Source organism: Oryctolagus cuniculus, chromosome 6 (assembly GCF_051225735.1).
Source record: "Oryctolagus cuniculus isolate XC-2025 breed Fujian yellow rabbit chromosome 6, ASM5122573v1, whole genome shotgun sequence".
In the NCBI taxonomy this organism is placed as follows: domain Eukaryota; kingdom Metazoa; phylum Chordata; class Mammalia; order Lagomorpha; family Leporidae; genus Oryctolagus; species Oryctolagus cuniculus.
The window spans coordinates 168,479,060-168,501,635 of NC_142872.1; the positions used below are offsets into that span (position 1 = coordinate 168,479,060).

The following is a 22,576-nucleotide window of genomic DNA, read 5'->3' on the forward strand; positions in this document are numbered from 1 at the left end:
CCCCCGGGGGCCGACCTGGAGGCCCAGGCTGCCCTCGGCCAGCTGTCCGGGGGTGGGGGCACCCAGTGGACACGGCGCCTCTGCCCCCAGCTGCTGAGGAGCAGCGTGGCGGACGACCTGACGCTCCTCGAGTCGCTGCTGGACAGCCTGGCAGCCCGGCAGCAGGACCCCTGTGCCGGTGTGCGGCGGCTGGTGCTCCGCGGGATGTCCAACGTCGCCTCGGGCTCCCCTGACAAGGTGACGCGGGGGCCCAGCGGTGGGCTCGGGGTGGCCCCCGCGGGCAGCCTGTGCCAGAGTGTGGGGGTCTCCAGGTGCGGGCTCACGGCCCCCAGCTGCTCACAGCCATGGTCGGCGGGCTGGACGACGGGGACCACGCACACAGCCCGGTTGCCCTGGAGGCCATGGCGGGCCTGGCGCGGCTGGTGGAGCTGGTGGAGGCGCGGGAGCTGCGCGCCGTGCTGCTGCACGTGGCCATCCGGACCCGGCCCTTCTTCGACAGCGTACGCAGCCCTGAGCCCCTCCCCCGTGCGCCGCACACCCCGAAGAGGGACCCCGGCTGCCCCACCGGCTCGCCAGCCTTGCCCACCCCTAGGCAGAGGCAGGAGGGTGGGCACCCCGAGTGATGGCCACACCCGCAGGACAAGACGGAGTTCCGGACCGCGTCCATCCGCCTTTTCGGCCACCTCAATAAGGCGTGCCACGGGGCCTGCGAGGACGTCTTCCTGGACCAGGTGGTGGGTGGGCTGGCGCCCCTCCTGCTGCACCTGCAGGACCCTCAAGCCCCGGTGGCTGGTGTGAGTGGCTGGGGGAGAGAGGGGCCGCGGGCTGGGGGGCTGGGCCCGGGGCCAGGGCTGAGCGCATGCGCCACAGGCCTGCAGGTTCGCTCTGCGCATGTGCGCCCGCAACCTGGAGTGCGAGGAGCTGGAGAACGTCTTCCGGCAGCACCTGCAGGAGGGGCGCGGCCTGCACTTCGGGGAGTTCCTCAACGCCGCCTGCCGGCCCCTGGTGAGGCGGGCCGGGCCGGGCCGGGCCGGGCCGACCCCGCTCGCGTGCCCAAGCCCGGCAGGGCTGACCCCGCTCCCGCTCCCGCTCCCGCAGATGCGCGGCTTCCCGGACCTGCTGGGTCGCCTGGTGAGCACGAGCCTGTTCTACTTCAAGAGCAGCTGGGAGGGCGTGCGCGCTGCAGCCCCGATGTTCACAGGTGGGCGCCCAGCCCCGCCCCGCTCCGCCCCGGTGCCCGCCCCCGCGCCTAACCCCGCCCCGCCCGCAGGGTTCCTGGTGCTGCACGCCGAGCGCGAGTACCTCCCGCAGGTGGACCTGGAGCAGCTCCTGGCGGGTGAGCCCCCTGCCCGACCTTCGCCCCCCCCCCCCCCCCCCGAGTCCCCAACCTGCCTGGCCCGGCTGACCCCGTGGGCGCCCACGGGGACCAAGCGATTTTCCTGGATTTCAGGATTTTTTCCCTGTCACTGGTGACCTCATCGTCTCTAGTAATTCACGGAAACTTCTTAACTGTTCCAAAAGAGCTTAAAAAACACTAAAAAAGGAAAAACTATCTTTCCGTTGGCTCCTCGGCCCTCCCCGCAGAGGCCTGTCAGGAGGGCGGTGGGCGAGGCCCCGCCGCAGGCCCCGCACAGCACCGCCTCTCCCCTCCCCAGCGCTGCGGCTGCTGCTCCAGGACCCTGCCCCCCGCGTGCGGGCGAGCGCCGCCGAGACGCTGGGCCGCCTGGGGAAGTTCGCCTGAGCCCGGGCACCACGCGAGCGCGCGCTGTGCCCACCCTGTTCTGCAATAAAGCGCTGCCCTCGGCGGGTGACGCGTGCCCCGTTCTGGAACGCTCGGCGCCGTGGTGGGAGGAACGAGGCAGGGCGGCAGGCACACGGCTGTATTGACCCGCGCCCGCCGCGGCCTAGGTGAAGAGGCGGACCGTGCCGTCCGCGCCCGCCGAGAACACCCAGGGCTGAGTGGGGTGGAAGGCGACGTCCAGCACGCCCAGGTCCCGGCTCAGCGCGTGGCCCTTCAGCACCTTCACGGGCACCAGCAGCGGGTTCTGCAGCAGGTCGCTGTGGGGAGGAGGGGCTCGCTGCAGACCAGGGCGGCGCGGGCGCGCGGGCGCGCGGGCGGGCGCGCGGGCGGGCGGGGCTCGGCACTCACTTGTACACCATGCCGTGGCACACGATGACGCTGCCGTCGTCGGAGCCGGATGCGAAGAGCGGGTACCGGGAGTGGAAGGCCACGGCCCGCAGGGCCTTCTTGTGGTGCCTGCGAGGGCGGGGCTGCTCAGGCGCGGGCGCGGGACGGGCCCAGCAGGCGCGCCCCACTGGCCGCGCCCCACTCGCCCGCCTCACCTCAGCACTTTGTAGGGCTTGGTGGAAAGGTCCAGGTCGAACCACACCAGCTTGCTGTCGTAGCTGCCACAGATGACGTTGTCCCCTGGGGGCCGGGACCCGCAGGGTGAGCGCTCCACCAGCAGGGCGCACACCCCAGGGGGCAGACACACCGCTCCCCTCACCCCAGGGGGTGCACACCCCCACACCGCTCACCCCAGGGTGCGCACACACACCTCTCCCCTCACCCCAGGGGGCACACACCCTCACCCGCAGGGGCACCCCACACCTTTCCCCTCACCCGCAGGGGCACCCCCACACCCTCACCTGCAGGGTGCACAGCCATGCTGGACACCCACTTGCAGTTGGGCATCAGCTTCTTGGTGAGCTCCTGCCGCAGCAGGTGGTAGACGCGGACGCTGCGCTGGGAAGCCACCAGCAGGAAGGGCCGGCTGGGGTGGAAGGCCACACGCTGCACCTGCCCGTGGCTACGGCGGAATGGACTCTGGCTGCGGCGCCGGCTCAGCTGGTGGAGCAGCACCTGGGTGTGGCCTGGGGTGGCCAGCACCACAGCCAAGTAGTCCCCACGTGCGTGCCACGTCACCTGTGTCACTGGCTGCAGGAAGACAGGGCTGGTGGCCGCGGGCTGGGGCCGGCACCCCCACCACACTCCCTCCCCGCCCCTGGCGCCCCACACCTTGTCGTGGCAGATGCGCAGCCGCAGGCCCCACTGGCGCTCCTCCTCGGAGACCTCCAGCCAGCGGGCGGGCTGCACGGCCGGCTCCTCGGCCGGGGAGAAGGCGCCCAGCAGCTGGTCCGTGCTGCCCACCACCAGCCGATCTCCCAGTAGCGGGTTCAGCAGCAGCACGCAGTCCTCCCTGGGGGCGGGGGCGGGGCCGGCCTTCAGCACTGCCCTCCCCTCCCAGCCCCCCCCCCCAGGACCTGCCCACTCACGTGGCTGCAGCCACCAGGCAGATGGTGGGGTTGGGGTTCCAGGCGACGCTCCTGACCACACCCCCCACAGACACGGTCCTCATGCAGCGGGCAGTGGCCACCTCCCAGAGCCGCAGCGAGCCGTCGTCCGAGCCTGGACCGGCAGAGGGGTCCTCAGCACCCAGCCCTCCCACCCTGCCACCCGACGCGGGGCTGTCCCCGCCACAGGCCCACCTGAAGCCAGCCACTGGCCCCCCGGGGAGACGCTGAGGCAGCGGACGAGGTCGCTGTGGCCCCTGTACACCTGCAGAGGAGGGGCCGTGAGCACAGACCTGCGGCTGCTGGGAGCCCCGGCCGTCACCGCCCCCACTCACCAGGGCCTGGCACGTGGGGAAAGGCTGCAGGTCCCTCGGCCGGGGCAGTTTAGGGATCAGGTCTTCAGGGTCCACGTTCACCTGGGAGACAGGCACCCGATCATTGTGGCCCCCACCCAGAGACGCCCCCCCGGGCGCCCCCCACGCACCCTCATCTTGCGCTGCCGGGGGCACAGGTACAGGTCGAGGCAGCGCTCGAAGCGCTCGTGGATGAAGCGGCCGTAGGAAGGCACGGCCCGGAGGCTGGGGAACTTGCGGGGCAGGAAGCTGAGCCTCCGCTCACCGGGCTCCTGCTGCTCCCACGTCAGGCGCTGTGCAGACAGGAGACAGGGTTGGGGGCACAGGTGGACGGGGCAGAGGGTGCAGCCCAGGCGCCCCCCCCCCGACAGGCTCACCTCCTCCTCGCTGAGCAGGTACTCGGGAGGGGGGTTGTAGGACTCAGCATGGCCGGGCAGCGCCAGCTTGGGTGCCGGCACGTGCATCTTGTGGCGCCCCAGCACGGCGTTGGGGTCCTCCTGCGCCCACAGATCGTAGAAGCTGGGGGTGGGGTCCCGGGGCCGGCGAGGCTGAATCCAGCCCATCTTGATGGCATGCACCATGCGGGAGACCTGCAGAGGGGGCTGGGTGAGGGTGGGCAGGGCAGGGCGGGCCGGGGGCCGGGGGCCGGGGCCGGGGCCGCTCGCACCTTCTCCTTCTCCACCAGGGAGGGGATGAAGCTGCGTTTGTCTGCCGGGCGGTTGGTCACTGGGTGGATCATGACGTCCCCGCTGAAGAAGTCCACAGCCGGCTGGGGAGACGGGCACAGGCGTTTGAGCTCGGGACTTGCGCCCCCCACCCAGGCCAGCTGCTGCCGCCTACCTCATAGGGGTCGGAGCCCAGGTCCGGGACTTGCGCCCCCCACCCAGGCCAGCTGCTGCCACCTACCTCATAGGGGTCGAAGCTCATGTCCCCAAACTGGCCCCTCTGCAGCCGCCGCACGAGGGCCACCTGCTCGTCCGTCAGCCGCACGTCTCGTCCTGTCAGCCGGTCCTGCACGGTGCGCCTGGGGGGCTTCCAGTCAGAGACCCTCCAGCCTGCAGGCCCAGCCCCTGCCGGCAGGCCCCTCTGCTTACCAATAGTCGGGGTCGTCCATCTTATCCAGGAACTGGTCCAGCTCATCCCGCGTCCGCAGGGGCTTGTAGATGCGCCTGCCGTCCAGGTCGTAGCCCACGTGGGGGAAGTCGGCGTACCACTCCAGGGGCACGTTGCCCACGGTGTTCCGGATATCCTGCGGCCACCAGCCACAGCGGCATCAGCACCTGACCACGTGCCCTTCCCCTGGCCCTGGGGTCTGACGTGGCACTGTGGCCGGCGCTGCCCCCCCCCCCCGGCGCCGGAGCTGCACCTTCACATTTTCCACTGAAGTGGTGCCAACCCCAGAGCTCCCCCCGCCTCGGATTCCTTGGCCAGGGCTCTGGGCAGCCACAGACAGGGATGACCTCATCGCCCGTGGGCTCCCTCCCCTGGCAGGGGCCTGAGGAAGAAGTGGGCAGCTACAAGGCAGGGAGCAGGGGAGACCCCACCGGCCTACTCCACAGGGAGCCCGAGGCCACTGCGTTCTGCCAGGAGGTGGCCGGTGCCCCCAGCCGCCTCCCTGGGGTGGGCCCTGCAACCACATTCCCGGACACATTCCTGGTTGCAGCCCCTGCCAGCCACCACCCTCACTCCTCCCAGCATGGGCACTGCTGCCCAGGCGGCCACTTCCTGCAACAGTAGTGCGAAGGGGGAGGGCGGCCCCTCTGAGGCCGTCGGGGACCCCAGGGCTCAGCCCCCATGCACCCCTCGCAGAGAATGTCCTTCCCTCTCCCCTGGGGCAGGAGCCTGCAGCACCCTCCATGGCTCCGGGGCCCCACCCAGAGCAGACAGACCCCGGGAGTGCATGTGTATTCCAAGGGGGCTGGCCCAGCCCAGGCGGGTGGGGAAGGGTCTGTGACGTGGGAAGCAGAAAGGAGAGGGGCAGTGAGTTCTAGGAAGCCGGGGCTGGCCCAGCCCGCAGGGGCAGGTGCAATACAGGCTGTGCCCGCCCCCCAGGCTCGAGCCTCTGGGCTGCAGCCGCCAGGGCTGGGGCCGAATCCCTCCCCTTCGTCGTGGCAGAAGGCCTGAGTGCCCAGGCAGGGGGAGACAGGCAGGCCGGGTGCGGCCAGGGCCTGGATCAGGGCAGCTGTGCTAGCTCTGTGGGGCCGGGGTCCTCATGGACCCTCCCCCGCCCCCGGGGGGAGGGGGGAGGGGCAGGCGCTGCGCCGTCTTGGGGACTCCCACTTCCCCCCACCTGGAGACTGGAAGGCGCCCCCAAGACCTGCGCCCCAGAAGTGTGGCCTCGGGGAGGCACAGGGACAGCGGCCCCGCCGGCCTCCAGGGGCTGGGGGAGGGGCGGGGCGGGGCGGGGCGGGCGGCCGGCGCGGGGGAGGGGCCCTGCCGCTATAAAGGCGCGGCTCACCGCCCCGCTCCAGCCCGGGACGCACGTGTGCGCGCGGCCCGGCAGCCGCCACCGCGGGGCGCAGCCGAGACCCCGCGCCTCCCCGGCCCCGGGCGGCCCGCGAGGCCCGCGGCGGCCGCAGGCGGCGGCATGCGCGGCGCGCGGCGGAGCTGACGCCGGCCCCCGGCCCAGCCCTCGCCATGCTGCGCTCGGCGCCGCCGGGCCGCTACCTGTACCCCGAGGTGAGCCCGCTGTCGGAGGACGAGGACCGCGGCAGCGAGAGCTCGGGATCCGACGAGAAACCCTGCCGCGTGCACGCGGCGCGCTGCGGCCTCCAGGGCACCCGGCGCAGGCCCGGGGGCCGGCGGGCAGGGGCCGGCGGGCCGGGGGCCGGGGGCCGGCCGGGCCGCGAGCCCCGGCAGCGGCACACGGCGAACGCGCGCGAGCGGGACCGCACCAACAGCGTGAACACGGCCTTCACGGCGCTGCGCACGCTCATCCCCACCGAGCCGGCCGACCGCAAGCTGTCCAAGATCGAGACGCTGCGCCTGGCCTCCAGCTACATCTCGCACCTGGGCAACGTGCTGCTGGCCGGCGAGGCCTGCGGCGACGGGCAGCCGTGCCACGCGGGGCCTGCCTTCTTCCACGCAGCGCGCGCGGGCAGCCCGCCGCCCCCCGCTCGCGACGCCGAGAACGCGCAGCCCAAACAGATCTGCACCTTCTGCCTGAGCAGCCAGAGGAAGCTGGTGAGCGCGGCGGGGGCCTGGCAGGTGCCCGCGGCCGGGGAGGGCGGGCAGGGCAGGTCGGCGGGTCCTGGGGACCTGCAGACGGAGGGCTGAGGGAGGACGAGGGGCCGGGCCCTGCAATTCAGCTGCCTCCCCAGGGCGAGCCGTCCTGCAGTGAGCGAGCGGCTGGAAGCAGCCCTCCCGGCCCCACGGGAAGGGGCTGCCCACACCCCACAGCCCTGTGGCCATCGGCTTGGGTGCCCAGGGCACCTGCCGGCCCTGCCCCCCGACGCCAGGGCCTGCAGGGGGGGCAGCGGGGTGGGCTGCAGGGCACCGGGAGCCCTGGGGGCTGGGGCCCACTGTGATTTACGGCCCCTGCTGTGCTTGGTGGCACCGGAAAAGCAGGGTGAGTGGGGAGCAATCCCCGCTTCCTCTCCAGACAGCGCGCGAGCTCCTGGGGCCCGAACATCTGGGAAATTTAATTTTACAATTTCGGCTGCAGCAACGTGCTCCCCTCCCCAGAACGCACAGGGGAAGCTGGGAGCCTGGCAGGGGTGGTCAGCGCCAAGCCGAAGGCCTGGGCTAGTGCTGGGCCCCTGCCCAGGCCTGACCCCTCCCTGCCCTCCGCAGAGCAAGGACCGAGACAGGAAGACTGCGATACGGAGTTAGGAGGAGGGCGCAGCAGCACGGGGGACCCTGGCGATCCTCAGCCTGGACCTGCCCCTGGCTCTGAGCGGGGCCGATGGACAGATGGACAGATGGACAGACAGCACTGGCGGCAGCACTCAGCGGCTCCAGCACCTGCCCAGGCCCACAGAACTTCCTGCCGTGGCCTCCGACCTGGGCTTGCCTCGGGGGCGACATGCTGCCTGTCTTTGATATAATATAAAGTCTGGAAATTTTGTATAAGTAAAAATGAAACCGTATCTTCCAAACGTGGAGGCCGATTGTCCACTTCAGCTGACACCCACACTCCAGCCCGGGCGGTGGGACTGTTTTCTGATGAGGCCGCTCACCTTCCCTCCCTGGGCTGCCCACCAGGAGCCTCGTGTGTGTTAGAGGGACAGCGCGCCTGCCCCTGCCGGCCCGAGGCCACAGCCTGCGGCGTGCGCAGATGTGGGCCGCCCTAGTGCAGCCCCGCTCCCCTGCCTGGACAAGCCAGACCTGGAGACACCGCATGGGTCCACTGCGGAGGAAGGGCCCACAGCCCCCAACCCCCGCAAAACCCCACCCACCCGCCCACGAGGCCGTCCATCGGCCCCCTCCACGCTGGGCACAGCTGGCCGACCGTTAAAATCCTGCAGGTGACGATTACAGTTTAGTGCCGTCAGTTCAGCGGGCAGAGCGGAGAAGAAAGGGCCACCTCCCCCACCGCCCCACAGGGCCAGCGGCCCGACTTCCGGCAGGGTGGGCGGGCGGGGCCTGGCCCAGGGCACCAGGTGCGGGCGGCCGCTGGCCTGGGCCTTCCCCACCGGCACCAGACAATGGCACCTCCCCCAGGCTCCAGGGGAGACCAGGTGCTGAGGCCCACGTGGGCATCCTCGCAGGGCAGGGCCACAGCTGCCCGCTCTGCAGGGACGGGCTCCAGGGACCCTTGGGCAGGAAGTGGTGCTGTAATTTTGGAGGAAATTCTCCAAGCCAGAGCCATTAGGGCTGGAGGGCTGTGTCCAATCTGATAGAAATATAACAGGACAAAAAGTCACGGCGGCAGCTTTCGTTCAGAGAGAAACCCAACCCCAAATTTCCTCTCCTTAATCCTGCAGGAGCCTCCAGCTGGCCGAGGCTGGGGGTGGGGGGCGCAGTCGCTGCAGGAGCCCCCGCCCTTCAGGAAGCCAGGACCTGGGGGGTGTGGGGCTCGTTCTCAGGGCCTGCACGGCACCCTCCCAGGAAGCAAGGTCACTGGGTGCGACACAGGGCAGGGCGCAGCACAGCCCTGGTCCTGTGGCCTGGTCACCCTACTCCCCTGCCTGGACAAGCCCTATCTGGAGACTGCATAGACCCAGGGACCCTGGCCACCTCCCCTTATCCACCGGCCCTGCACACGCCAGGGCAGGCGCTAACCATGGGACACCCACTTCGAGGTTCAGAACTGCCCCAGGAATGTGCCTGGAACAGAGGGAGATGGGGTCACGAGCCAACTCCGGGGTGTCCAAGGCGGCTGGGTCAGAGGGGACAGGGACAAAACAGCCCCTGGGCCGGCAGGATCCCCAGGCGCCTGGCTGGTCGGGCGCGGCACGCGCTGGCCGAGCCCTCCGCCGCAGGGCCTGACTCCGACAGGCTGCAGCTTGGCCAGCCGCAGGCCTGGGCAGCCGGCCCGGCAGCTCCCCGAGCTGCACCGGTAGCAGCAGCAGCAGCGGGCCGAGGCCTCAGCCAACAGGAGGAGGGAGGGCGGGAGGAGCACTCCGTCACCCTCACTGCTCCAGAAATTCAAACCAGACCGGGGGCGGTGTGGGCCGGCCCCTGCCCCGAGGTCCCAGCGCACCCCCGAGGCTGCTCACAGCCCATGGCCAGGGGGTGGCAGGTGCACCCCGCCCACCCCAGCCCCCACTTCCCCAGCCAGAAAGCTGCGGGACAAAGACCCAGGGCCCCCTCTGCGTGTGCCCCACGGAGGCAGCTGGGAAGGGGGGCCCAGCAGGCGCCCTGCTGCCGGGTGGGACTGGAAACGCTGGGCCCAGCCTCGGCTGTCAGCCCCCTGTCCCCAGCCTGGGGAGCCGGCTGCTGGCGGCAGCACGTGATCCGTCACCAGGCGGCCGGCACCCCAGGCCGGCAGCCCCGCCCTGCTCAGCACCTGCGGGCTGCCAGGAAACACATGTGACCCCTGCAGGTCAGGCACCACACTCCAGAGCCCAGGCCCGGCTGGCCGAGGGCACCCACAGGCCCAGAACCGGAGCCCCCCGGGAGCCGCTGGCCCCAAGGACGGCCTGTGGGCCGGGCCGGGCCGAGCGGCCCCCCCCCCCCCGCCCTGCACAGGACACCGCAGCCGCTGCGGGGTCGGCTGGGATTTTTCCGCTTCAGGAGCCCCCTCCCCCTCCCCCTCCCCAAAGTGGCTGCAGCTGTCAGGACCACAGATTGGAACTGCAGGTACGGGGCTGGCCGGCTGCCCACCTCCCTCCCGTGTCTGTCTGCGAGAGAGGAAGCCGGCCCACCTCTGGAATCCTTCACTCTCTCCTCGTTCTGCCGCTCCCACCTGTCCCCCGGGAGCTGGGGGTCAGCCGCCCTCGCTCTGTCTCTCTCCTCCCCAGCCCCTCTCCGATTACAATGGGGCAGTGTTCAGTGCGCGGTGCTCGCCGGCTCCCCCGCACCAGACCCCGCCTGTCTCGGACACCACCGGGCCTTCCTGCGCCGCCTCCTCCTCGGGGTGGGTGTTTTATCTCTGTCAGTGTGCTCAGGTGGGGAGGGGCTGCCCGCCGGCCTCACCTGCTGCCTCGGACCGACCGGCTCCGGGAACCTCCCCCCGGACGCCCCTCAAGAGGCCACCCCAGCCCAATCTGGGGCCATCGGGCAGGTCGGCCTCCTGCGAGGGCCCCCATCCCCGTCACCTCCACGGGGCCTGCGGCGTGGGGGGGGGGGGGCAGGATCAGGCAGGGGATTCCAGAAGCTACAGTCCTCAGCTCAGCCCGGCGGCTCTGTGCCCCACGAGCTGAGTGGCGGCGCCTGCTCCCGGCCTCTCCCCAGGCAGCCGCTGCTCCTGCTCAGCTCAGCTCCAGGGACCTCCAAGCACTAGCCTTCGCCTGCTGGTCCCACAGGCCTGCCCTGCCACGGCAAAGCCCTCCTCCTGGGGAGCCCTGCCCCGCCCCCAGCAAGGATGAGGGCAGCTCCGAAGGCCACCAGGCCATTAGGGCCGCACAGGGCACTCAGCGACCCTCAGCACAGTGGACGACCCCTACCCTGCCCTTCCAAGGGGAGCGCCCTGGCTGGCAGTCGGCTGCACAGCACGCCACCAGCCGAGGGCGACGGTGGTGCTGGGCACAGGAGCAGACTCGGGCCAAGAGCACAGAGCGGTCACAGCTGCAAAGGCCCACTCACGCCCAGCGGCCACGGGCGAGGCCCCACAGCCAGCAGTGGGAAAGAACCAGACCGGAGGGCCAGGATGAGCCCGTCCAGCTACCCCGTCCGAGACAGGCACGCAGGCTGGCCGGGGTGGATGGCCGCCAGGGCGGTCTGCAGGCCGCGCACCCTCCACACACGGGGCGGGGAGCGCTGCTCGCTCCTGCTGGAAACCTGAGCCGCCAGGCGCTGCTGCCAGCAGCGACGCAAGCGAGTGAGTGTGCGGGGCGGCGGCCAGGACGCGGGCGGGCGGGCGGGCGGGGGCGGGGGCCCGGAGGAGCCGGAGGCCGCCAGCGCTGGAGGCAGCTGCCGGTTCAGTAGCTGGGAGAAGCCATTAACGGCGTTTGGCGAGAGAGCAGAGGGGATCGCGGGCTCTGGATGCAGACAGGCCGGGCCGCGTCCCTGCGGGAGCCGAGTTACAGCCCGGGCGGAGTGAGGGGCAGGGGGTGGGGTGTGGCAGGCCAGCCCCGGCCCCACAGAGGTCTCCCAGGGCCTGAAGGCAGGCCAGCCCCTCAGCGGCGCCCAGGGCCTCTCAGCCCGGCACGCTGGCCGCTCTCCACCTGCGCGGCCTCAGTTTCTCCCAGCTGCCCCACAGAAGCAGGAGGGGCCGCTGCGCCCCGGGCCCGCCCCTCCCCCAGCCCACCTCCCCGGGCGGCTGGATGAGATCACGTCTGTGACGCCTGGGTGCTGTGGGGAGGGCTGGGGGCGGGGCGGCCGCAGCACAGCCGCTCCTGGGGGCTCCCGCTCCACACAGCCAGGACACCCCCAACCCCTGCTCTGCCTGGAGTCTGGGGGAGAGAGTGAGGGGGCCTAGTGCATGGGGGACCACTGCTCCTCGAGGGGCTGGGCAGGTTGAGGAGTCCGGTAAGGGGTGCCCAAAGCAAGTCCCTCTGGATCCAGGCTCTGGGTGGGGGCTGGAGAGGAGGAGACCAAGGAGGGGTCCTGGCAGCCCCCCACCCCCAGCAGGGCCCACCCCTGCCTGGGGCCCCGGCTAGCACCCTCGGGGGCACCACCGCTCAGTCTGCCTGGCCAGGCCCCCTCCAGGACCCTGTGAGAAGGGGCTTCAGCCCCTCAGCCTTGGAGGGCACCTGCCGACCCAGGACCCCCCCCCCCCCCCGGGCAGGAGCTTGGGGCAGCTCAGGGGGGCCAAGTTCTCACGAGGGTGAGGGGACCTGGCGCGACCTCCGGGTGGGGGAACCGGCAGGCGCCCCACACAGACCTCGCAGGAAGGGACGCGTCCCTGCTCTGCCGCCCCCTCGAGCCGCTGGCCGGCTGTGCTGGCAGAAGCTCCCGGGCGGGCACCTCTGCTCCCGCGCTGTCACTCAGCCCTACAGATGGGATAGTCATCACGGCCGGCTCCTCCCGCACGGCAGGGTCTTCCCGGGCCTGGCCCCTGGCGGCCCCTGGCGAGGAGCGCCTCCCTGTGGGCAGGCAGGCCCCGCCCCGGCCTCTGCGCTCCACTTACAATCACCATCGATTTCTCAAAATACCAAATATAAAAAGTAGCCGACAGGATGTGGCTGCCGACAGCCAGAGCCCCTGGGGGGGAGGGGAGACGGGCCGGGAGCCGCGCTGCGTGGCCCCCCTCGCCGAGCGCGCCCGCTGCTCCGGCCAGGAAACCAATTTATTTTGTTTTGTCTCTGTTCTCCGGATCGGGCGGGCGGCCAAGGCTCCCCCAGCCGCTGCCAAGACAGCGCGGGGAGGGGAGGAAGCCCAACTGGGGAGGGGCGTGTGTCCCCAGGCCCGGGGACAGCCCCGACAGGCAGGCAGAGCGGCCGAGGCCTCAGCCTGCGAGTTCTCAGAACCAGGGCGCACGCCAGCCCCGCGGCCTCCTGGGCCACAGCTCCCCGGGGGGCAGACCCAGCCTGCCGTCCACAGCGCGGGCTCCTCCAGGGAGGAACTCCCACTCTGGTCCCTCCTGGGCGAGGACCCCTGGAGCTCTAGGGGAGGCCCGCACTGGGGATGCCAGGGAGAGAGCGTGGAGCCGCCGCCCTGCCCCAGGCTGCCCAGGCACCGCTCCTGGCCGCCCCAGCCTCTCCACGCCAACCAGAGGCACTTGGGGCCCAGGCTGTACTCTCCGCGAAGATGCCCCGGGGCCCCAGGGTCCTCCCCCAACCCCGGGGCCCCAGACCACGCCCAGCCTCCCCCGCAACCTTGGCCATGACACAAGCAGACCCCAAAATGGCTCTTCCAGACGGGAACAGGGAGCCACGCCAAGACGCACACACAGGCCCCGCACTCTCCTCTGCCCCAGGGCAGCACAGCCCGCACAGCCCCCACAGCCCCCACAGCCCGGCCTGGCCCACCTCCTCATCAGAGCTGTCTTCCGCATATTCGTCTCCGCTGTGCGTCCTTGCCTCTGTCTTCAGGCCAGGGGTGCCAGGCTGTGGAGAGAGGCGCACGGTCACTTCAGGGGACTTGGCGGGGGGGACCTCGGGCAGATCCCAGGCCCAGGGTCCTGGCACAAGCCTGAGGACACCTCTCTCTGTGAGCCTCCGCAGCCCCACCCCCAGACCCCCAGGTCCTCACCCACCCTTGCCATCGGGGCCTCGGGGGAACACCCTCTGAGAAGCACTGACGCACAGACCCCCAGAGCCACCAGCAGGGGACTCAAGCCCCCTACTCCTGGCCGCCCTACCCCCTACTGATGTCAAAACCAGCTGTGGGGGGTAGAGGTCCTCGCAGTCACCGCTGTTGCAGGGGCCACAGCCGCCTGCCCACCCTCAGGTGGCCTGGCCAGCACCAGCAGCTGCGGTGAGCCACGTCCATCCCAGCTGGCCAAGGCCCAGGGAGATGCCCTGAACCCTCAGAATGCCACGGGCGGCAGCAGGGCCCAATCCCAGCCCCTGGGCTGACCCCGTCTCACCAGGTCAGAGCGTGGGCGTTTGCGACCGGATCAAGTTTGCTGGCGGAACCAGGCCTGATGGGGAAAACAGGCCCCTCACCCGGGGCAGGAGGTGCTCGGGAGCAGCAGCCCCGCGTGAGGGCACCCCCGCCCAGGGCCCCCTCCCCCGACCCAGGCAGCAGCCAAGGCCCAGCTCTTCCTCGGGCCTGTTTTTCCCCTCAGGAGGAAGAGGATGGGGGCTAAGTTCTTCTGCAGGCCAGGAACCAGGGATTCGGTTTCCACGTCTCCCCGCTCCCCGCTCCCCGCCGGTCAGCACGGGAGCGGGGGCCGTGGCGGGGGAGCCCAACTCCTGCCCCTGCCAGGGCACACAGCCCCTCCCCAACACCTGAGAGGCCCCAGGCCCAGGGCAGATAGACTCCAGGCCCAGAGGAGGCTCCCAGAGGCTACAGCCCTGGCTGCCAGCTGGGCTCTGGCCTCTCGGTCTGCCCTGGGGTGGCTTGGGGAAGATGCTGTCAGCCAGGCGCTGGGAGCCGCAAGCCACGGCCACAGGGTCCTTGCTGGCCCCGGGAAAGGAGAGGCACCCCAATGACGGGGCCAAAGCCCCCTACCAATGTGCTCCATAGGGGGCACCCGGGGCTCTGGGGCAGCTGCAGGGCACTCAGTGTCCACCAGAGGGCAGCAGCACAGCTCCGGGACTGGCCCTTCCTGTCCCAAGGGCGAGGCTTTGCAGGTGAGCACTGGACGTTTTTGAAAGTAAAACATACAAGACCAAGAGGAGTGCTCCTGGTCAGACACAGGGAGGCTGGGGTCGCCCCTGCTGGGAGCTGTGGAGGGAGCCCACGGGCAGGGCCTGGCTCCGGGCCCTCAGCAGTGCAGAGTGGGGGGATTCCTGGGGGGACTCCGGGTGCTGTTTTGTCTCCTTCTTTAGTTTATTCGAAAGGCAGAGCAAGAGGGAGAGAACTCATCCACTGGTTCACCCCCAAAAGCTGGCAACTGCCAGAGCTGGACCAGGCCGAAGCCCCACGTGGGTCCTCCCAGGGTGGCCACAGCAGGTGGCTGGGACTGAACCCGGGCACTCTGGTCCAGGCTGCGGGCCCCCCAGGCAGGGTCTGAAGGACCACACCAAGCCCCCACCCCGGGGCTCAGAGTTCTGTCAGCAGACCCTGGGCCAGGCATCAGGCAGGCACACGTGGCTGCACGAGGGCGAGTCAGGACACCACCGTTCACAGGGCCGGGTGGCATCAGCAGCAGGCAGTGGGGCTCCAGGACACAGGGCAGAGGCTGCACTGACCATGAAGGACGGGGCGACCGTGCCAGGAGCTGAGCAGCAACCCAGCACCACCACGCGGGCGCCGGTTCGAGTCCCGGCTGCTCCACTTCCTATCCAGCTCTCTGCTGTGGCCTGGGAAAGCAGCGGAAGATGCCCAAGTGCTTGGGCCCTGGATCTGCATGGGAGACCCGGAAGCAGCTCCTGGCTCCTGACTTCGGATCGGCCCAGCTCCAGCCATCGCAGCCATTTGGGGAGTGAACCAGCAGCTGAAGACCTAACTCTGCCTCTCAAATAAATACAATAAATCTAAAAATGAGAAGAAGACAAGAGATGCCCACCAAGGAGCAGGCGAGGCACTCCCAGGACCCTGTCAGGGCTGCGCCTGACTTCTTGCCTATCCTCCCTGTAAGTGACCCAGAGCAGCAGACGGGCAGCAGCCCGGCCACCTCCCACACAGGCAAACACACACACACGCATACACACATGCACGCACGCACAATACACACATGTACATACACACAATACACATAGACTCGCATACACACATGCACAATACACACATGTACAGACACACAATACACATAGACACGCATACACACATGCACAATACACACATGTACACACACAATACAGACACACACACATGCACGCACGCACAATACACACGTACACACACAATACAGACACACATGCACGCACGCACAATACACACGTACACACACAATACAGACACACATACACACATGCACTCACGCACAATACACACATGTACACACGCACACACAATACACAGACACGCATACACACATGCACGCACGCACAATACACACAACAGAGACACACATACACACATGCACAATACACACATGTACAGACACACATACACAATACACACAGACACGCATACACACATGCACAATACACACATGTACAGACACACAATAGACACATACACACATGCACGCATGCACAATACACACATGTACAGACACACATATATACACACAATACACACAGACACGCATACACACATGCACGCACGCACAATACACACGCACATACACAATACACAGACACGCATACACACATGCACGCACGCACAATACACACATAATACACAGACTCACATACACACATGCACAATACACACATGTACAGACACACATACACACAATACACAGACACGCATACACACATGCACACACGCACAATACACACGTACACACACAATACACAGACACACATACACACATGCACAATACACACATGTACAGACACACACAATACACATAGACACGCATACACACATGCACACACTCATACGCACAACACACATGCATCCACACAAATGCATTCACAAACACACGAGCACACACGCACAGGTCCAAGGGGCCGTGGGCTGGTGGCAACCGAGCCAGGCTCTGACACGTCCAGGAAGGGACGCTGTGGCCGCGGAAGCATGGCCAACCCTTGACGCTGCCCTCCAGAGGCCTCGTCCCCTCACCCCAAATTCCCACTGCAAAGCCACAGGGCCGTGAAAGACCTGGGTCCACACTGCAAGGTCCACACGGCTCCGCCCGGCATCCTACAAGCTTATGCCAAGCCCGGCTCCCTCCAGGGGCACAGACAGACGTCCTGTGGCCACCAGACCATTAGAGGACAGGCCCCAGCTTTCGCACCTGGGACCCTCCCAAGCCCCACAACACAGCCTGTGGGCGGGGAGCAGACACAATGGCCCTGTGGGGTGCCTGAACCCCGATCCTCCAGAGGCAGAGCGCGGTCGGATGCTGCCTGCAGCCCGTGCACCCACGCCATCGAGACCGGCCCCCGCTCCCACGGCAGGGCCCTGGGAAACGCGAGCGGCCTCACGCCAGCCAAGTGCTGCCTGGCATTTTCTCACCCTCCAAAGTGAGCAAAGGCCCTACTGCAAACAAGACAAGGTAAGCACCAGCAAAGGAAAACCGACCAAAATGGGCACGAAGGGAGGAAGGGCCGCGGTGGGTGGGGGTGGGGGCCTGGCTGGACAGGCAGGAAGGGGGCTGGGGAGGCCGGGGGCACTGCGCTCACCAGGGTGCCTGGCAGACAGCAGTGGGTGCTAGGAGCGGAGGCAGAGGGCACAGCCCTGCAGTGAAGCACACAGGAGGAGACTCTGGGGCCTGCCCGGTGGGGCAGGGGCTGCCTTCCCGACACCACCACAAAAGCCCTCAGTGGCAGCTCAGGTCCCTCTGTGAGAACACGGGCCCTGCCACAAACCCAGCGCCAGGCACCACCATGGCCAGACAGCGGCTAAGGCCTGGGTGACCCCGTGACACCGGGCAGACACAGCCAGAGCTCCCGGGTGGGGCCGCAGACCCAACGACAGGGACGCCAGCTCTCCTGGGCTCAGCAGCAGTCTGCGGGCAAAGGCGCAGTCGGCCCGAACAAGAGGAGACACGGGGTCCGCGCCTCGGTGGGAAGAAGCAGGAGAGAACCGGGACAGAGCCAGGAAGGGCTCCCGGGGGAGGGCTCCAAGCAGAATCCCAGTACAGCTGAGCGTGGCTGGCACAGCGGCCCCGGGTCCGAGTCAGCCCCTGGTGCTCTGCGGAGGGGACACCACGCCCCAGCAGACGCTGGCGTGGCAGGTGCAAGCTATGCTGAACCGGGTCTTCCAGAAACAGGGACCGGTGCCTTGGTCCTCTGAGGACCGGGCTAAGGCCCCGGCCTGCAGCGCTGGCATTCCATATGGACGCCAGTTCGAGTCCCGGCTGCTTTACTTCCAATCCAGCTCCCTGCTAATGCACCTAGGAAAGCAGTGGAAGACGGCCCATGTGCTTGGGCCCCTGCACCCACGTTAGAGACCTGGAGGAAGCTCCTGGCTCCTGGTCAGCTCAGCTCTGGCCATTGCAGTCATTTGGGGAGTGAACCAGCGGATGGAAGACCTCTCTCTCTCTCTGACTCTACCTAACTCTTTCAAATAAATATAATAAATCTTTAAAAAAAAATGTACATTTGCCCTTGGACCTGGGGACTCTTTATTTGAGAAACAGAGAGAGCTCCCACACAGCGACTCACTCCCCGAATGCCCACAGGCCAGGCTGGGCTGGGCCAAAGCCAGGATCCCGGAACTCCATGCAGGTCTCCCACACACGTAAGCCATCCAGAGACAGAACTAGCAGGCAGCCAGAGCCAGCAGCGGAGCTGGCCTGGCCAAGGCCAGGGAAAACCGCGAGAGACGGCTCAAGTGGAGACCAGGACGGAGCTGCAGGCTCCTGGCTTTGGTTTGTCTCATCTGCAGAGTGAAGCAGCAGACGGCGCTCTCTCTGGCTCTTCCTCTCTCTCTGTGACTCTGCCATTCAAGTAAGAATCCAACCCCAGCAACGCCATCGCTGCCAGCGTGTCCTAGCTGGACCAGGGTGCTGACCCAGGGCCTGCCACCCTCCTTGGAATGCAGTCACGCCTCGCTGCTCGCTTCCCACAGAGCCACCAAACCTCAAGGTATGAAGAGAGGCTCCGACACAAGAACGCCCGAGAAACAGACCTACGAGCCGGAGACGGGGCTGGCAGGCCGGGGACATGGGGACCCCTCCCCTCGCAAGCCCCGCAGGAGCTCCTGAGCAACCCTGGCATCCCTACAGCGTCTCATGCACGTGTCCCTGCTGCACGCATGTGGTGGACACACACGTGTCAATGCTAAGGACCAAGGTGGGGGGGCAAGCCGCTGGGCTGGGCGGGCCGGGGTCATCCCACCGACTGCTGCCACAGGTGTGGACGGAGCCTCCCCCTCCCCTGGCCAAGCAGCCTGCTGAGCACGAGGGAGCCGGACCTGGGGACAGGACTCCTGGAAGGCACCCAGCAGCCAGGCAGTCCCTCGTCTCTGCACTGGCGCTGGGCTCCGCTGGTCTGGACGTGCGGCCACACTGCCCCGCCCACCCACGCCCTCCTGGCTTCCCACTCATCCGCAGCAGGAACTGGCAGAGCCTGCAGATGGGCCAGAGTGGACCCCAGAGACACAGCAGCGGGCATGCGCTAGGTGGACAGACAGGAGCACCAGGCAGCAGCAGAAAACCACGCGACTGGACCGGCGCTACGCCACAGCCTGTGACAACAGCATCCCACGTGGTGTCAGTTCAAATCCCGGCTGCTCCACTTCCGATCCAGCTCCCTAATAGCCTGGGAAAGCAGCAGCGATGACCCAAGTACTTGGGCCCCTGCACCCACGTGGGAGACCCGGAGGAAGCTCCTGGCTTTGGCCTGGCCCAGCCTGGCCCACACAGCCACCTGGGGACTGAACCAGCAGTAGGAAGATCTGTGTGTGTGTGTGTCTCTCTCTCTGTAACTCTGCCTTTCAAATAAATAAGTCATTTTTTAAAAGGTTTTATTTATTTGAAAGGCAGAGTTACAGAGAGAAAGACAGAGAGAGGCCTTCCATCCGCTGGTTCACTCCCCAAATGGCCACAACAGCCAGGACCGGGCCAGCCCGAAACCAGCAGCCAGGAGCTTCCTCCAGGTCCCCCACGCTGGAGGAGGAGACCAAGCACTTGGGACATTTTCTGTTGCTTCTCCCAGGAGCACTAGCAGGGAGCTGGAGCGCAAATGCAGCAGCCGGGACTTGAACCAACACCCACGTGGGATGCCAGTGCCACAGGTGGTAGCTTAGCCTGCTGTGCCACAGCACCGGCCCCAGTGAATCTCTCAAAAAAAAAAAACTCCTTAACTCAGCAACCCTGGTTAAGAACCAGCCCCGGGGGACAAGACAGCAGGAGCGCAGGGACAGCAGGGGGCTGGGGGCGCTGTCACCCAAGAGGAGCGCCCACAGCGGTGTGGCCGTGGCCAGCAGAACCCAGAGAGCTTTCCACCACACAGCGGAGACACAGGGCGGGCACTGAGCGCAGAAGCTGTCACTGGGCTCCGGCGGCAGCCACGAGCCCCCCGCCTCGTGGGGAAAGGCTACAGGTGAGCAGGCCTACCCCAGGGGCCCACGCAGAACCTGACAGAGCTGCTCCCGGGGCCGCAGGCCAGCGTCCTGCCTCCACACCTGAGACACTGGAGCTGTCCCAAAGGACCAACCCCAACGGGTGGGCTCTCCACCTTGAGGGGGCAGGAGCACCCACCGCAGCGCTCACGTCCGCCCAGTCTCTGCCAGGCAAGCTCACAGCTGATCACAATGCGACAAACCACGGGCCACACGCCCAAACCAGCACCTTCTCGCTGCACTAGTGTTTTCTGGAGTTGTTGGGTTTTATTTTTGTTTTTTTGTTTGTTTGTTTTTTTGTTTTTTTGTTTTTGACAAGCAGAGTGGACAGTGAGAGAGAGAGACAGAGAGAAAGGTCTTCCTTTGCCGTTGGTTCACCCTCCAATGGCCACTGCAGTTGGCTGCGCGGCGCACCGTGCTGATCCAAAGCCAGGAGCCAGGTGCTTCTCCTGGTCTCCCATGGGGTGCAGGGCCCAAGCACTTGGGCCATCCTCCACTGCACTCCCTGGCCACAGCAGAGAGCTGGCCTGGAAGAGGGGCAACCGGGACAGAATCCGGTGCCCCGACCAGGACTAGAACCCGGGGTGCCGGCGCCGCAGGCGGAGGATTAGCCTAGTGAGCCGCGGCGCCAGCCTAGTGTTTTCTGTTTTTAAGAGTTTATGGGGGGGCCGGCGCTGTGACACAGTGGGTGAAAGCCATGGTCTGAGCGCCGGCATCCCATATGGGCACCATTTCAAGTCCCAGCTGCTCCTCTTCCGATCCAGCCCTGTGTCATGGCCTGGGAAAGCAGTAGAAGATGCCCAAGTGCTTGGGCCACTCCACCTGCGCGGGAGACCCGGATGGAGCTCCTGGCTCCTGGCCTCAGTGAACCAGAAGGTGGAAGATCTCTCTGTCTCTCCCTCTCTTTACTGTTTCATGTAATAAACTTTTAAAAAATAAAAACTCGAGTTTTAATGAATGCAACCTTAAATCTGATTATTTTTAAAAATTATTTATTTTCATTTACTCGAAAGGCAGAGTGACAGAGAGACTTCCCTTCTGCCGGCTCACTCCCCGGATGCCCGCAGCCCCAGGGTTTGGCCACAGCAAAGGCTGCTGGGATGCGCTAGCGTGAGCAGCTGGACCTGAGGCGGAGAAGCGGGGCTCCCCAGGACGGGCGGGCTGCAACACCACGCCCGCCCACACACAGCTCTGGGCTTCCAGCGAGCGAGGTGTCACCAGCGGCTTCCCGCGCACTTCACCGCACACAGACCCAGCCCGCGCCGCCGGCACCTGCACCGCCCCCGTCTCACGGCCCAGCAGCAGGCACAAGGCCAGGGCCCGGGGCCTGCTCGGCCTCTCCGGGGCAGTTCCTGCTGCTCACCCCACCTGGCCCTCCTCCGCGTCCTCGGTGCTGGCTCCATCCGCGCCCTCTCCCTCATCCTCATCCTCGCTGCTGTCGCTGCCAGAGTCTTCCAGGCCTGAGAACAGGCTCTCCTCGCTGTCCGAGAGGCCGGAGTCGCTGCCGTGGCCGGGGTCAGGGTCGCAGCCGGGAGAAGCCTGAGAGGAAGCACAGGTTGGTGGGCGTCTCCCCAGCAGGTGCCCCCTCAGGCCCCCACCTCCTCCGCAGCGGCCCGCCCACCTAGGCCCCCACTGACGGCATGGCCACCCGCTGTCACCTGCTGTTAACAGGGCCAGCTCTAGGCGCCAGCAAAACCGCGCTCCGACGCCGGTAACAGGAAGGTTGGGCCCTGCGGGAGAAACGGAAGCGGGCCCGGGAGCACCCAGGCTAGACGCCTCCTCCTCCAGGCAGCCCGGGACCAGCACCACGACGCCGCAGGGCGCCTGCCACCGCGGCACAACCGCGCACTCTTCCCGCAGGCAGCACAACCAGAGCCGAGCCCACCCCACGCCCGGGCACACGGGAAGGCGACCCCGCGGGAGCATCACCCGCGGCACGGCAGGAGTGCGGGGCCGGTGCGGGCAGCCCGGCCACGGCACTGCCCAAGACAAAGGGGGCGGCCTCTGCGCCCCAGGCCCGAGCGCGCCTCCCGCCACCCAGCGCGGGGGTCTACCGCACCGCCGAGGCCCCCGCCGCGGCGCAGGGAGCTCAGCTCTGCATCGCCCCCACGCATACAACGCGCCCCGCGCGGGACCCGGGGGTGAGCCGTGGGCGCAAGCACAAACCCTCCAGCGCCGGGACGCACAAATGGCGTCGAGGCGGGAGCCAGGGCCGCCTCCGGCCCCTTCGCGTCTCTTTCCTTCGCGGGCCAACGGCCCCAGCGCCCCCACTACGAGCCTCCTCCGCTGGGGAGGCCGCGGAGACGCCTGCAGCAGACGACACCCACATGCCCCAAGGCCGATGCCCAGCACACGGGAAATGCGCCCAGCCCCGCGAGCCCTCCGCCGACGCCAGCCCCAGCAGCCTCGCGCCACGTGCACGTCCAGCCGGAACCAGACGCACCCCCGCCGTCCCCCGGTCACCTCCTCCGGCTCGGGCTCCCGCTCCTGCCCGGGATCCAGCCGCCGCTTCCCCGGCCGCAGTGCCAGCGCCACGGCGCGCCCAGCACCCTGCACGCCCGCCATGCTCCGCCGGCCGCTTCCGGCAGAACCTCGCAGCCGCATGCGCCTGCGGGCCCGGGACCGCCCCGCCGGCCCTGATTGGTGATTGGTCG

General features: G+C 67.8%; 3 protein-coding genes across 4 annotated transcripts in view; 2 read left to right on the forward strand and 1 right to left on the reverse strand.

Moving 5' to 3' along the window:
- MROH1 (maestro heat like repeat family member 1) overlaps nt 1-1,811 on the forward strand; it is a 75,208-nt gene extending 73,397 nt beyond the window's left edge. For both annotated transcript variants that reach the window (XM_051831188.3, XM_089336507.1), the window contains 7 exons: nt 91-237; nt 312-500; nt 639-794; nt 871-1,005; nt 1,099-1,201; nt 1,271-1,336; nt 1,656-1,811. In XM_051831188.3, coding sequence (XP_051687148.3) covers nt 91-237; nt 312-500; nt 639-794; nt 871-1,005; nt 1,099-1,201; nt 1,271-1,336; nt 1,656-1,741 — 882 coding nt within the window. In that variant the 3' untranslated portion in view covers nt 1,742-1,811. The remainder of the gene's footprint in view (nt 1-90; nt 238-311; nt 501-638; nt 795-870; nt 1,006-1,098; nt 1,202-1,270; nt 1,337-1,655) is intronic.
- Nucleotides 1,812-1,865: 54 nt separating this feature from the next.
- On the reverse strand, nt 1,866-22,505 carry BOP1 (BOP1 ribosomal biogenesis factor). Its single transcript, XM_051831194.3, has 16 exons — nt 22,386-22,505; nt 21,291-21,461; nt 13,163-13,240; nt 4,742-4,896; nt 4,554-4,671; nt 4,315-4,416; nt 4,025-4,237; nt 3,779-3,940; nt 3,630-3,710; nt 3,490-3,559; nt 3,277-3,409; nt 3,020-3,200; nt 2,650-2,938; nt 2,344-2,428; nt 2,150-2,257; nt 1,866-2,058 (listed from the first exon to the last, which is right to left on the reverse strand). The coding sequence occupies exons 1-16, from the start codon at nt 22,485-22,487 to the stop codon at nt 1,905-1,907; spliced, it is 2,202 nt and encodes a 733-aa protein (XP_051687154.3). The 5' UTR covers nt 22,488-22,505; the 3' UTR covers nt 1,866-1,904.
- Nucleotides 6,123-7,744, forward strand: SCX (scleraxis bHLH transcription factor). The gene is made up of 2 exons (XM_051831203.3): nt 6,123-6,830; nt 7,440-7,744. Exons 1-2 carry the CDS (start codon nt 6,285-6,287, stop codon nt 7,476-7,478), a joined length of 585 nt encoding a protein of 194 aa, XP_051687163.1. The 5' UTR covers nt 6,123-6,284; the 3' UTR covers nt 7,479-7,744.
- Nucleotides 22,506-22,576: the final 71 nt, after the last annotated feature.